This window comes from Hakea prostrata, chromosome 9 (assembly GCF_041222555.1).
Source record: "Hakea prostrata isolate BN-2017 chromosome 9, UWA_Hpros_2, whole genome shotgun sequence".
Taxonomy (NCBI): domain Eukaryota; kingdom Viridiplantae; phylum Streptophyta; class Magnoliopsida; order Proteales; family Proteaceae; genus Hakea; species Hakea prostrata.
In genome coordinates, this window is record NC_142608.1 from 3,026,113 (window position 1) to 3,041,618 (window position 15,506).

At 38.1% G+C, this 15,506-nt stretch overlaps 1 protein-coding gene across 1 annotated transcript; it reads right to left on the reverse strand.

Annotated features, from left to right (window-relative positions):
- Positions 1 to 1,146: 1,146 nt before the first annotated feature.
- On the reverse strand, positions 1,147 to 7,588 carry LOC149004064 (65-kDa microtubule-associated protein 1-like). The gene is made up of 10 exons (XM_089167685.1): positions 7,420 to 7,588; positions 6,366 to 6,466; positions 5,993 to 6,196; positions 5,570 to 5,827; positions 5,216 to 5,431; positions 3,889 to 4,044; positions 3,481 to 3,792; positions 2,551 to 2,638; positions 2,051 to 2,199; positions 1,147 to 1,822 (listed from the first exon to the last, which is right to left on the reverse strand). Exons 2-10 carry the CDS (start codon positions 6,435 to 6,437, stop codon positions 1,511 to 1,513), a joined length of 1,767 nt encoding a protein of 588 aa, XP_089023811.1. The 5' UTR covers positions 6,438 to 6,466; positions 7,420 to 7,588; the 3' UTR covers positions 1,147 to 1,510.
- Between the last annotated feature and the right edge of the window lie 7,918 nt (positions 7,589 to 15,506).

The following is a 15,506-nucleotide window of genomic DNA, read 5'->3' on the forward strand; positions in this document are numbered from 1 at the left end:
GTATTAGTTCTTAACGATATTGGATATGAAACAACAAGTTTCTTAAAATCACATGATCGATATTGACATTTTAAACCTTAACATAGACATTTTACAAATAATTCATTGAAAGCCAACCAAATTGTCCATCATATGAAACCGACCTTTGTCAACAGTTCTCAACTTCTAGCCCTCGTTGAAGCCTCTAAGTTAACCCACTTCTCAATAATTCCACGCAAGGATTCAAGATTCCCCCTTCCCACCAAAAAATCTAGGTCACTGCTAAATCATATTGCCTTTGCAAACGGGCGTTGAATGAAATATGATTTGCCATTTCCACATCAGCTCCACATCTCCTACAAGAATAGTCCACCTTTAACATTCCATCAACCCTTCACCTGAAGCTACACCTTCAACCCCTATCCTCCATAGAAGATTCTTGATTTTTTAGAACTTTTTACAACACCAAACACTTTTCCAAACAAACTCCAACACATCTTCCCACTTGACTACGTGAAGATGAAAATAAGCTTAGCATCCTTCTGTCCATGGCATTAGGCTTAATGTAGTATGCAGATTTTGTTGTAAACTGTCCATTCATACGAACCACCCCACAATACCTAGTCCGAGATGCGAAATGGGAATTTTCCTTATGGCTGCTGCTTTTTGTGCATCAAATCATTCATTTACAACGTGGCTTTCCAACATGGCTCTTCTTCTAAGCAGTTACCCAAGAGACATGATGTAAATATTTTTTTATTAAATAAATAAAAAGATTACATGGTCCGAAATCTAAAATATAAAGAATTTCAAGATTTACCAACAGGGTTGGTCCAAGTGGTAAGCAACTTGGTTCACTTAAGCAAGGTTCCGGTATCGAATCCTTGTGGATGCAAAAAATCTCTACTGGGAGACTCACCCACCACAGCCAGGTGTACGACGTGGGTCGAACACCGATTTATAAACCGGAGTTGGCAAACCAAAAAATTAATTTCAAGATTTGTGTTTTTTTTTTTTGCATAATGTATTCTACTAGTTGTTAATTCCCACTCATGCGGGTGGAAGATCCACACATGAATGATCCAAACTCGTTAAAATGTCAATCAGAGGCAAACACATCCAGCTTCTGTCGACATTTGAAAACACATTGCTGTCATGGTTCTGAATGGTCCTAGTCCAATTTAATGGCCAACCCGATCCCACCACACACAGGCACATTGGAGACCCAAAGAATCACTTCAGCCAAGGTAAATCGAGTTATTGGGTAGTGAGTCAAACATATAGAATTACATTTATGGATAGACCACGAAAGTAAAAGAAAAAACGCATATCTAGTGCCAGCCAATATCGTACAGAGTCACAGCTTGACCAGTCTGATGATCACGACATATCTCCTACAAGGAACTTCTGAAAAATAATAATGCTCACAGAACTACACTAGTATCACACAAATTAACTGAACTACAAAAAACTACTCATACTGCTATCACACAGATAACCGTAATACAGAAGTCTCATCTACTTCTAACTATCAAGGTGAAGCCGGAATAGTGTCAGTGCCGGACACATGGGAAGCCGCATCCTCCTTCGATATGGCAACGAAGTTCAAAGGAGCTGCAGGCCGGGGAGTATCTCTCTTCCCATCTTTAGTTGTGGACTTGCTGCCATTTTGATGTGCACTCATAGATAATCGTCGGCTGGGAGTACCATTTGCACCTCCATTGGCGCGTGGACCTACCAACTTCTTTGTACCAAGTGATGCTCTACCAGGGCTTGGGCTTGGCCTTGAACCAAACATGGCTTCATGTTCTGTGTTCACTTGCTCATGGAACTTTTTCTGATCCTGTACAACAGGTCCAACAATGACTGACCAAATTAACCATAGGGCTGCCTTACAAATGAACACAACTACTCAGCTACCCAACAGAGAGGAATGCACTTGCGGACATAACTCACAGAGAAAAGAGAAGCTGAGATCTGGCCATTCTTTTTTTATGACATCTCTAATCAACAAATTTGTAAAACTAATACTAAAATAAACGATGACCAAGCAGAATTTCAACCTACTTACCCTCATTCTACGCTTTTCTTCTTCCCTATCTTGCCTGAGCATGGCATATTCATCCAACATGGCAAGAAGAGGTACACCATCATAAGTAAATGAAATACCACGATCTTCTTCCCATGCCCGAGTCTTGGCCACTAAGGATTCAACCAGACCTAAAAGAGTAAAAATAAAAATTCAATATTAATTAATGGATTAGAATACAGTAAAAAAAAATTCAGAAAGTTTTCCTACACCAATCTAGTCCCCCAAAACACAAACCAGTTGTAAACAGTCAATAATACCACCATTCTCGGATACCTTGTAGATACAATCCGAATTGCTTGGCCAAGAGACCATGGCTGAAAGAAACCATCTCCAAAACTTAAGATGTCAATTCACACCTCAAACCCATCTCCAACAGATTGCCAAACCCTTGAAGATTTGGGACACAACGCATTAAAGAAAACTCAGGTGTAATTTTGGGTTGGTCCCCGTGGTACTCAAGGGCTGAAATTAGAAGATACCTGGAATTTTGTTAACCAGAATGCGAGCTTTTTCTGCACGCTTGAGATTTAAGTGTGCCCCTCTGCTTGAGTTATACCTGTTATCGTCCTGTTACAGCAGGCACGCATTAGGGAATTAAAAGTTATACATAAAATGATTACACGCTCCAAAACTTTACATTTTCTATTCAAACAAAAACCAACCCTTTTCACTGAACAACAGCTTCATGAGAATTTATGACTAAAATATGGGCATGGTGGCACAACCCAATACCAATTCAAAGCTTGACACAGATAGACATGACTCATCAAATTATTTTACAGGTCCAGACCCTATAATCATTTCAGGTTGAACTTGCAAACTATAGGCACACCCACATCAGCACATGCATAGATTCAATGGAAGCTATTAGAGGCCACCCATTGATCTCATCAGACAGTTCCACTACCCCCATTGATATCGTTGTATCACTGACAACTATCGAAAGTTATTTCACACAATCAAGAGTGAATGACAATATCTTTTGGGTAGTCAAAGTGCCCCACATGGGTTTACCAAACAAAATAAATAAATAAACAAAGCACCCACAAGGAAGATTTCTAGGTTGATGACATAGCTCATTGTAACCACACCTAGTGCATAATTCAGCATGAGTTGGTTCCACAACCAAGTAGCAAAAATTATTAAAATACAAAAAAGCCAGCCTATTTATTTAATTCAGCAGCCAGCTAAAAAAATATTTGCAACAAGGTCAAACACTTCAACAAGTCCACCAGAATGGAAATACTTGAATAAGCTGAATAATTGCCAAACTTTTAGACCCACAAAGCTAGAGCATCTGCTGCAGAATGGTGTTCCAGAAATTCAATTTTTGGCACAGTTTTGACCGCTACCAGGCACACAAAGAAAGCATAACATGACTTTTGAACAGACAAAAAGATTATAATTACCCGATTGTAGTCTTCAAGCCAACTCTCTTCTTCACAAGCTGACATCCATTTTTCAACTTTGTCTAGTATATCTCTTCTGCTGAGGGCCTCCTCCTTTGCTTTTACAATCTGATTATCCATGTCAGCTAACAATTCAGAGGGCTCAATATTCCCAGAATCAATCATGAGCATTATTTTTTCTCGAGCAGCCTCCGAATCTATTTCTATGTGAACCCTAGCATATATCTCTTCAAGCTCAGTCTGTTTTTTGAGAGCTATCTCCTTCATCCTGCTGGCTTTTAGCTGATCAAGTCTTTCAACCTCCACTTCAGCCTACATGGCAGGCAAGGAATGAAAGAAAAATTTACATTGCTTGATCCACACAAGGTGGTAAACTCACAACCATGAAAAAACAGTTGACTTTCTAACCTGCTCTATCAGGTCGAGAGCAAGGGCTCCAGGAACATTGACCTCATCCACTGAAGACGAGATGTTACACGTAACATGATCAAACAAATTTCGCTCCTCAGTTGGGGTATCCATTAGGTTCCATAGATCAACTAACTGTGACGTCAGCTCTTGAAGCTGAGAAGTAGATAAAGTCAGATGGTCAATAACCATTGGATCTGAAACAAGTATGTAAGGATATACTTATTAAGGTAACAAGGCCTACCAAAGATCAGGGATATTCCTTCTATGTAAGAGCAAGGTAAAAGTAGAAGTTCCAAACAATTTCAGGGTGCATCAGAAGTAAATTCAGATACAAAATGTATAAGAATAGTTTAAATGTTGAAGACACAGAAATATCAGTACTTCTAAATTTCACCCATATTATTTGCACATCACGTGACCCTGTATAACTTACACACATACGCATAAACATGGCTGAATTGTTACCCCTACGTTCATGCCTCCTGGACACATACACACACTTCAACAGTAATGAATGTTTTCATTTGATGCAATTATGATGGGTGTGGGGTACACACACACAGTGAAAATAGAGAAAGAAAGCAGTCAAATCTCTCCTATGTCAAAAACCAAGTAAACGAAACAGTTATGTACATGTATTTCTTCAATAAGAAAAATCAACAATGAACATGCACAAAACTTCGACATGTTATAGCCGTACAGGTCAGTTATAAAGCTATGACCAGTGGTTAATTGGAAAATCTTTATACAAAATCTAGAAAATTATAAAGAAACCAAAACCCCTATAGAGGTACATTTAACTATTTTTCCTCAAGTATTGTTTACTTAGACATTGAGTACTATTTTCTATGGCTGCATTTGCTTCAACATTAGATGAACTGAAGTAACAAACAGGAGATGTTTACTATACCAAGTAGTGGATCAAAATAGTGGGCCCCAAAATAGACATTTATATTCCTTTTTTCTACTTCCAATGAAAACAACCTCTCAATTAAACATCTTACTTTCTTCAGTCAAAACAACTCAATCATGAGTCAAATACTTGCATCAATATAAATACTTATGTCAGTAAAGTCTGTATACTGAGCTGTGCTTGAAGCTGCAACTCCCAGCCTAGATATGTCTGCTTTGCCACTGGCATTTACAAAAAAAAATTTAGCTAAAGCTTTTACCGCAAATCCCAGCCTAGATATGTCTGATTTGCCACCGGCATTTACAACACAATTAGTCAGCCTACGCCGTTTTGGTAGGGTCACTCAGAAGAACCCAATCATGAAAGTTCAACGACTTAAAAGAACTAGAACAGAATTAACAAAATAAATACCTTTTGCAACCTCCTTTTCTTATCTTCTTTTAGTGCTAGTACAGTCTTAGCCAGCCTAGCTAGAGTGTCATTACTAATGCTCTTGGATTGCACACCAACTGAGTCATTTAAGCTTGGGTGAACTTCAGTAATGGTACTAAAGAAATCCATCCCTAAGACAGCACAAAGATCATGCACAGTGCTTACAAAATCAAGAACCTTGTGTAGTCTATCACTCTGCAAAAGAAAACAAGCGACAGGTCATCTTCAAACCAATGAATGCAACAGTAGGAGTCAGAATTATCAAGGAAGTTCCAAAAACTACACACTAACCAATTTGAACTAATTAGTCGCTGAAAGAAGAAAAACAAATACCTTTTCTTTCTGAAGTTCTTGAAGTTGAGCATGAAACTCATCTAACTTCTTCAAAGACAGGTCAGCTTCATCAACTGTAGGAGCCCCTCCCTGCTCATTAAGTTTCAAATTTCCAGCAATCTCTGCACATATCTTCTGTATCTGTGACTGTACATCAGAAAATTCCTTCATTCTCTCATCTTTCTGCTGCCATAGTTGTTCCAATACTGGGGCTATTGCAGCAAGTTGTTCCTTAATTGTTCCTGTTGTCTTCTCAGGCTGTAAAAATAACAACAGGAAGGCTAATCAATTAACCAAGTTCCCAACTGCTGAGATGAAACTGTTACCCAGTAGAACCAGGAAATCCATTATAGTATATCTGTGAAGCTGTTTCACAAAGAAAATTTTAAGGAATACATTCTGCATAAACTGGCATATACTCACTACTACAACAAAATTTTTCTCTCCCAGAGCTGAGAGAAGTCTTGAGAGTTCAACCTTGGCATCAGCCAAAGCCTGGAGAAGATGTGCCCTTGATTTTGCAGCTTGGTCAACTTTCCTCTTGTACACATCCAAGCATTCTTGCTCTAGCTGAAGTAGCATTTTATCACGTTCCTCGTCACTCTCACCAACCTCGTCCCATATTTTCTGAATTGTGAAATGGTAATAGTCAGTCATTTCCTCTGTTTCTCAAAGCATTGCTAGAAGCACCCTCCCCCCAACCCAACCCCCAAAAAAATAAATAAATCATCTAAAATGTAAAGAACAATCAATTTGGAAGAGTATTTGCAAAGTATGAAGGTTTAAAATAGATTGCCTGCAACTGATGCAGCAGAGAACCACAAGTTGTTTCTCCAAGAACTGGATTCTGAGCATCAGTGACTGCCATTAATAATTTTCTACAAAGCACAACCTCACCTGCAACAGAAGTATAGCTGAGAAGATAGCTCAAGGAACAAAAGTAACAGCCAACCTACAAGCAACAGCTCTGTAATCAGCATATAATATGTATCCAGAAAAAAAATTGTAGCCTTTCAGCAGATAAAGGAAGTAGATACAACCCTCGTTGTCTCAAATTTGAAAACCAACACGGCTGCTCAATCAAGAGGATAATGAAATCATGCAAATCAAAATAATTATTGCCCGACCCATTTAGAGTATCTATATGTTTAGGCTCATTTTCCACTTTATCTACACATAAAGCATTGTGAAAGATGCCAACACAAATAAAAAATAATAAAAATAATAATATAAATAAAGGAACATTACATGGAGTGGAGCGTAAGAAAAAGATAGACTTCCCATAATCATTGTAGTAGATCCATCAATGAATTCTATACATCATCTCCAGACTTCTCAACCGCTGCAGCATGAAGAGATAAAATCCTACTCACCTTCTCATTTGCAACACGGGACCGAAAATATTGGTTGAATAATTACTTTAACTATTTTAGACTCACCGAAAAGAGATTGGGGAAAGGGAAAAAAAGAATACTTGTTCTCTAGTCAAGATCTAGAACATCAGAAGACTAGATCACCAACTCACAACTACTCGAGAAGTTCAACTCTTGATAATCAGAAGCATTTCAACAAAACAATATAAAAAATGTTCAAACATTAAAGTATATCATGCATAACCCTTACAAGACCATCCTGCCAATCAGCCCATAAAACCCTACTACATTCATCAACATCACATGTAATCCTTAAAAAACCAGATCTTCACCACTCATGAATCAACGGCATTTCAGTAACGGAGAAGACAAACATTGTATTCAACAGTGGTTAATCTGATATCGTGAGAGTAGCAATTCTCAACAGCCACACAATAATTGCTGAAGGATCGGACAAATGCAGAGAAGAAGAGTTACCTAGAACGTTCTTGGAGCTTAGATTAGAGATTTCAGCTTTCGGATCGAAGTGTTTTCGTCTCAATGTGCGCGTGGAAAGACCAGAAATGGTCCTGAGTGAACGACCCGAAACAGAGAGGACAGAGTAACTCACAGAGTAAGAGAGACACACTGGTCACTGATGAAAAAGAATAATACAAGAGATGGTGGGGCCCTTAAATACCTCATCAAATTATCTTTCTTATCCTACTGTCCTAACGCTCTTTGATATTTCAAATTCCCATTCCCCTATATTTTCTGAATATTTTTTTACTTATTTGCCCTTTGTTGAAGAACCTTGACTTCAGACACGAGTTGGGACACTACGGAGAAAAATTTTCACCCCACATGATTAGATTTAAAAACTTTGAAAGACTGTCAATCTCTATTCAAATAGATAATAAAATTTCTAATTTACATGGTTAGATACTTACTATTTAAAAACAATACTCTTTTTTTTAGAAAATAAGAAAAGATTTGGATTCTTACATATTTTAAATTTTCCTATAAAATAGGATTTTATGTTTAAAGTTAGACACGTGTCAAGTGTGTCATATAATTTTTCCTTTCCATGTGAATGTGTTGTAATTTTCATAGTTTTATTTAGGCCTGGCTTGCTCTTTGTGGCACTTGTTTTTTCCTCCACCCTTTGCGGGTCCCTTGGTCGCGTGGGCCCTTTCCCCCCCCCCCGTGCCTTTCTTTCGCCCCTTTCCCTTTTGCCCCCTTCTCGCCCGTTTCTTGCGGAAAATTCAAACAATTTATTTTTCTAAAGACTCCTAAATGAGCAATAGGTGTTGTTGCTAACAAACCGGCCTTAAGAGAAGAGGTTTGTGCTTTGAGAGACAATCTTTGGTGGTGTCTCCTACTCTTCTATATAAAGGTGGGAGATGTTTTGTTTATTATTACACAAAACCTGTTTTTGAGAAGCGTTAGTTTCCTTTAAATTGTGTCAATTGGTGATATAGCTTTACAGATCCCTTAGCCCATCAATTACGGGGTGCACCGCCTATGATGGAGGGGTTGACTGATCTTAGGGGTGAAAACGCATTCAGACCTGTATGCACTATTTAGGGCGTTTAAATACCTTAAAGAAAGTGTCGTTACCGACACGTTTCAATTCCGTCAATTTTCGTTTATCAAGATGGATATACATAGCAAAACTTTAGAGGAGTTCGTTCATTCTATTTTAATCAAGATAAGTTTTTTTTTTTTTTTTATTCTGCTTTATTTGTCTTATACGATTGCCCTGTGGTAATATATTTCCAACAGAATGGAGGATCAAACATTGAGGAGAAACAAGATTTCAATTCTTATATTTTCTACAATTTTTCGTAAAAGAGAATATTTTATTTTTAAGTTAGACACTGTGTTATGAATATGACTATGTGAATTGAAAATTTTTCTCTACATATAAGTCGAAAATCCGGATTAGAAAGACAGTTTTTTTTTTTCTTTTTGTAAATGTCTCCGGACAAATTCAGTGGCAAATTTTCTGTCTTTGCCTTTGCCTTTATTTTTAACTGGAAAATGTGTAATTTATTCAAATCAAAATTAACTCATGAGTCTTGAGTTGTGGACTCAAGAGTCATGAATCATGACATGAATGGCTTTGGGCAAAGCAAATTGTAGATTCACAGGTGCCAATGCCTTTTACAACTGGAAAGGAAACCACGACGAGATTGCACTGGTTTGTCTTTGAAGCTGCTGTGTGGTTAAAATTTGATCTTGCATAAGCATTTCGACCATTGCATTGATGTTGCTCAATTAATATCGTCCTGGGTTTAAGTCATTTTCCAAAATCTAACATGAGAGTGTTAAATCAGGTACTCCAGTAGTCCAGTGTGGGATGACAGTTTGTAAAAACTCAATTAGGCAATTTTACAAACACTTGGAGGACAACAATTTTGATCCACTCTCTGCCTCTGAGCTGCAAGACCTAGAAGACAAAGGGAATATTCTTTAGATAACTTACATGAAACGCTCTGCTAATTATTCAATAATCTTCTAAATTGGAACATTTGAGAGGGAATCGATAAATAATACAAAAATTAATTAATTAAAGAGATTTTAGTAAGTGTTGATTAAAGATGATGGTAGTTGCTATCTTTATTGGGTTTAATTGTCCAATTAGGTCCCGTGATTAATGGATGCTTCTTTTTGCTTGGTTTGATTAAACAAAAACTGGTGGGCCAGATGAAAGGATGACAAGAAAGAGCTGTTTAAGGATTCTTAAGATGAGGGTCCAGTCAATTGTGGGTTAGTAAAGCGGTTAAAGGCCCAATCTCCCATGGGAGGTCTTGGGCTCGCACTCATTCAGTAGCATTAATATTCTCATTCTCATCCCAGTATATTAGAAACTCTTAATCCAAAAAAATAAAAAATAAAAAGAAGAAGAAGAAAAAGAGAGGGAGGAGGGTCGGTCACTTTTATTGTTTGTGTAACATGTTACATGTGTCTGAGCCAAGTATTCCTTGTGCCTTGATTCCTCTTGTAAAAGATATTATTCTATTTGTGAATGGGCCCAATGGTTCTGTCGTTGAGGTCATTTCTATAGCAGCAAATTGTGCAGTTGATGCTCTAGCCTAGAAGGTCACAATGCCACACTCTTGGCAAGTATGATGGTTTGATCACATTCCATTACATGGCTTTTGGATCTCTAGCTTCAAGATGTTATTTGTCCTCCTAATCCTATTGAATGAAACTACTTTTCACCCAAAAATAAACAAAATAAAGAAGAAGAAGCCCCATTTGGGGTTTTTTTGGACTTTAATGAGACTAGTATTGTCTAAAAAATACCTTCCAATCATCCCAGTTAGTCCCAAATCTATAAACCCCAATTTGGCTCTCAAAGAGTCATCTGTGGGCATCTTAGGGAGCCTCAATTGGTTTAAAATGAATGAAAGGATACCAACAATCACTTGATAAGGACTAAAAGATATAAAGAGAACTTCAAGAAGCATTAAATACTACCAAACACTCACAACTACCACCATTATTGCAATACTTCATCATAAATACTCCAAGAGAAAGGTTATAAAGAGGGTTTTTATAGTTTTCTTACCTCAACAAGCAATTCTCCTTATGTTCGCGTTTCGGCACCGCCAAACGAACAAAGATTCTTCCAAATTCCAAGCTTTCATTTTATCCCAAGTTCTCAGCCTCCCTCTAGCATAAATAATGCCTTCATGAGGTGAGAGAACCATAGAATTGGGTTTTAAATACAAAATCCCCAAATTGCTCTGATTATGGGTAAGGGCGGTCGATCCAGCCGTGCAACCGACCCCAATTGATCGGCATTATATCTCCTTTATGCTAAGGCCAATTTCGACGAGTCTCGAAGGGCAGAAACCTCTAAACATTCCTCAATCAATTGTATAATTTACCTTGACATTTGAGTCCTTTAGCATTGATTTTTGTGTATGTCAAAATCTCATTTTGATGCCTATCGGATTGATTTTCTCTCTCATCTTAAATTCGACTAGGATGGTCGGTCTTCTTGGTCATCCACCTCCATAGGTTCAGTTTCTGAACTCCCAAGCTTAACTCGAATGGTCTAGAGTTGCTTTTTACTTGTACTCCAAGTTCGCGGATCTTAAATGATTGGTTATCATGTTAGGATTTTATTAGATTTCATAGGGAATGCCTGAACTTGTATTGTATATTGTAGGGCTAGTGGACAATGTGTGAATTTCCATAAATTTTGTGTTACCTTTTCTCCTAGTACTCCACCAAAATTTAGGTGATGGTTTGCCAAGATTCTTAAAATTCCTCTCTCATCATGCCCTAAAAAAAATACTTGGGACTCCCTATAGAATTTGGAATATCAAAGATTGAGGTCTTTATAGAAATTAATGAAAAAGTGGGGATAATCCAAAAGGATGGAAGAAGAGGTTACTATCCAAGGTCAGAAAGGAAGTTATGATTAAGTTAGTAGGCTTATCAATGCAAAATTATGTCGCATCTCATTTCAAGATGTACAATGCTAGGTATAGGGGTGGCTTGGGCTTTCGAGATCTATCTCTTTGTAACAAAGCAATGCTTGGGAGATTGACTTGGAGAATTTGGTCTAATCTATAAGGATATTGGTCCAAATATTTTAAAGATCTTTATTTTCCAAATGCTGATTTTTAGATGCTTCGATGGGAAATCAACCCTCTTGGCATGGAGGGGAATTATGATTGGGAGGGAAGTGTTGAAGAATGGTTTGTTGTGGATTGTGGGATCTGGAGAGAAAATCAACATTTGGGATGATTCTTGGATGGGGACTATGGAAAATAGAGAGTCCATAAATCTTACTAACATCATATGGGTAAGTGATTTGATTGACCCGGATCTTAGGCAATGGAAATCCTAGCTCATTCATGAGGTACTTCATCTGGAGGATGAGAGAGAAGTGCTCAAGATCAAGTTGGGTTTATTTCGGTTAGATGATCATCAGGTGTGGGGGCCGGCAAGGAATGGAGTGTATACCACTAAGTCATCTTATCATCACCTCACAACCTCATAGATCATCTTAATGAACATGACTTGTCTACTCAAACTCCGGATCAATTATGGAAGAATGTTTGGGCATGTAATGCCCCTCCGAAAGTTTGAAGTTTTATGTGGAGAGCTTGCTCACAAGCTCTAGCTATATGTGTTAATCTGAAGAGGAGATGAATAACTAAGGATGCTACATGTTAAAGATGTGGTTTGTGCGAAGAATTGGAGAATCACATCTTTTGGGTCTACGTTTTTATTCATTCCCCCCTCTTATGAACTAGAATTCCCTAAATTTGTTGTGGACTACTCCGGGAGAAAAGAAAGGTCACAAAGTTGGATTGGGCGTGGTGATGTGTTGGAACCTATGGCTCTCCCGTGACAAGCTAGCATTCTAGGTGTTATTTCTTCTCCACTGCAGGTTGTGGAAAGAGAAATGAAGCAGTTCGATGAGATATGCAATTTAAAGGAAGTGGCTAGTAGACTAGTGTGGGTTGGGAATATGATGGATAGTAATGGGCCCCATAGGTAAAAACCTCCTTTGGACCGGTTTGTTAAGTTGAATACCAATGTTGCTTGGTCGAATCAAAGGGTGGACTGGTCTTGGTGGTTAGAGATACTGATGGTGTTCCTCTTGCAGCTGGTCTTTACAATGGCGAGCTCCAAGAAATTATAGAACGTGAGACCTTGGCCATGAGGGAAGGCCTCCTACAATGCATTAGTGAATGTTGAACTCCGGCCAGTCGGGGGGACCGCGAACCCTTTCCCGGACGGTGGAACTCCCCCCCGACTTTACCTAATTCATAATTTTTTGGTAACATTTCTCAATTAACTACCCGTTTTTTCCTGCTCTTGGGGTTGCTTTCCCGTCCCCCGGCCCTTGTGATGTTGGGACCAAGTAGAAGGTGAAGTGGACAACCTGAGTCTAGTGCATGCCATGGTAGGAATCTCAAATATACTAAGATGTATTGATACTACAGTGTGGGACATTAAATTCCTAGCCTTTAATTTATGGATTGTAAGTTTGCTTATTCCCTAAGGAGATGAACAACGTGGTTGACTCCCTAGCCAGAAAGGCGGTCTCCTTACAATGTAGGACTGACTAGAATGTTTCTAACACTTGGCTTGCCAAGATTTGTAACTCGGACTATCATACTTCTTTGGTTTTGGAATGAAAGTTGATTTACTTAAATAAAATGAAAAAAAGAATATTATTAATTTATCAAAATTTAATAGTATATCCAATAGTTTTTATGAATTTATCCACATGTATCTAAGTGGTTATATATTATGGGAATGAGTGTTATAAAATGCATAATAGGTGGATATGTTTCTAGCACAGTGGTGGCAGCCTCTTATATAGAGACAATAAGACCAAAGAAGTTTTAAGTTTGAACCTTCATCCCTTCACACTCTTCCTCCCCATTTTATCATCCCCTGGAGGCCAAGTCATTGTGTCTGAGTTGATGATAAATTGATAACCACACAAGAAGGGGGGGGGAATACAGAGAGGCATTTTACAGTCTCTCCATTTCTTTCCTCACACAATTAGGCATTGACTTGATCTTCAAAAATTCTCTTGGAGCTCCCTTATATTTAGTTTTTGAACCTAATGTTTTATATTGACTCTCAAAGAAGAAAGTTCAATTGTTCAAATAAATACCAAGGTTGCACATAAATAGGGGAACCAGCAAATCACTAAAATTTTTGGCTACAATCAATTCATCACTGGGCTGTTTCTTTTTAGGATTTCCATTTTCCAAATTTTGTTCTATGTGATTCTTTTTTGGTGTAGGTGTCATAAACCCCGTCCAAAAAGAGTCCGAATCACCCCCCATCTCCCTTAACACTTTTTTACCACATATTTTGTGTGACCTGTAAATGGTCTCACATATGAATTACTTTAGAGTAAATTATAGATTGCATGCTTTAGTGGGGCTTAAACTCTAGGTTGCATTATTTAATGCCATAAATTACAGGTTGCATGGTCTCAAAATTACAAGTTGCGCACTCCTAACATTTGATCCAAGATTATGTTAAGTCATGAATCAAATGACCATATTACCTTTGTTAGAGTCAAATGACATGACTACTCCATTTAAACCCTCCTATGCCCAACCTTGATGTGGGTGAAGAGATTCTCCCTTTGCCCATCTTCTACCTACACCTACGGTTGTTGCCAAGAACCACCCTATCACCTCCCCCAACCGGCGACCATCGCCCTCACCTTCCCCTACCCCTCTCTCTCTGACATCTAGGGTTTGATTCAAAGAAGGAAATGTAAGTAAGCAAGAGAAAATTGACATTGGGAGAAAGAAAATGGTGAGATTTTCAAACAGGAGAAATATTGTGGTTTCGGATAGTGTTGTTGAGAAAGATCGAAGTCGAATGCTCATAAGCTCCCTTAGGTTTATCTTTCGAAGTTTCAGCAAGCTTTCAATGCTCTCATATGGGTTACAATGAATTATCTCTCTCTCTCTCTTTGTTGCCGCCTTTTTCTCCCAATAATAGAATCCAAACAATGATGCAATGGAGAAAATAGAGAAACAACCAATGGCGATATCTAGCAACCCATGACGCCCAATGATTCCTTCGATTTCGAATAGGTTTGTTGTCTTCTTAGCATCCATTGTCTGACCATCGCCCAAATTGTCGCCGCCAGAGTTGTATACGTAGGCTTTCACAAAGTAAGTTGTAGTTGGAAAATCTCTTTTGATGGTCCAATCGAAGCTTTGCATCTCATTACTCTTTCAAATTCTAATTCTAATAGAAAGAAAAATTCGATGATAATGATGAGTAACTTACCTTGTTGAATTGGAACTAACTCAAATATGAAGGATCAAATATGCCTTCAACAACAGATTTCCCTTCCGCAAGGAAAGGTCCATCGAGAAAAACAAGATCCATCTTATCCATAATTGATTTTGGCCATTCATGGACCTGTTTCTTCATGATTTCACCACTAGTTTTGAAGCCATGAAGACATAGAAATTTTGTTTTCCTTTGTTTTGGAAGAATGCCTATTAAGGTTTTTATCACGCCATGACAACTGGGGGAAGAATTTGATTGCCTTCAATTTTATTTGGGAACTTAAATCTGAAATGGATTAAAGGATTGGGATCAATTCTAGTTGAAGCTACAAGATCAGTGCATGAGAGTCTTGCAACCATAACGGCATGAACGCATATGCCATGGTTAAGTACTTTTGATGTCAGAGACAAAGGCAAGCAGGTAGGGAAGTTGAGGGCAGTAGTCGTTGACGGGAGAGGGGTAGGGGTGGTTTCGATGATTTTGGTGGCCAGTTTTTGACGAGGTGTAGGTAGAAAAGAGGGTTGGATATGGAAGGGTTTAAATGTGGTTAATTATGTCATTTGACTCTAGTGAGGGTAATATGGTCATTTTACTTATGTCTTAACAAAATCTTAGATGAAATGTTAGGAGTGTACAACTTGTAATTTAGGACATTAAAGCTTGAAACCTAGAGTTTAAACCCCACTAAAGTGTGCAATTTATAATTTACTCATTTTATTATTAGTGATAAAAAAATGTTAGGGGTATAATGATCACTCGTCCAAAACATGGTACAATGA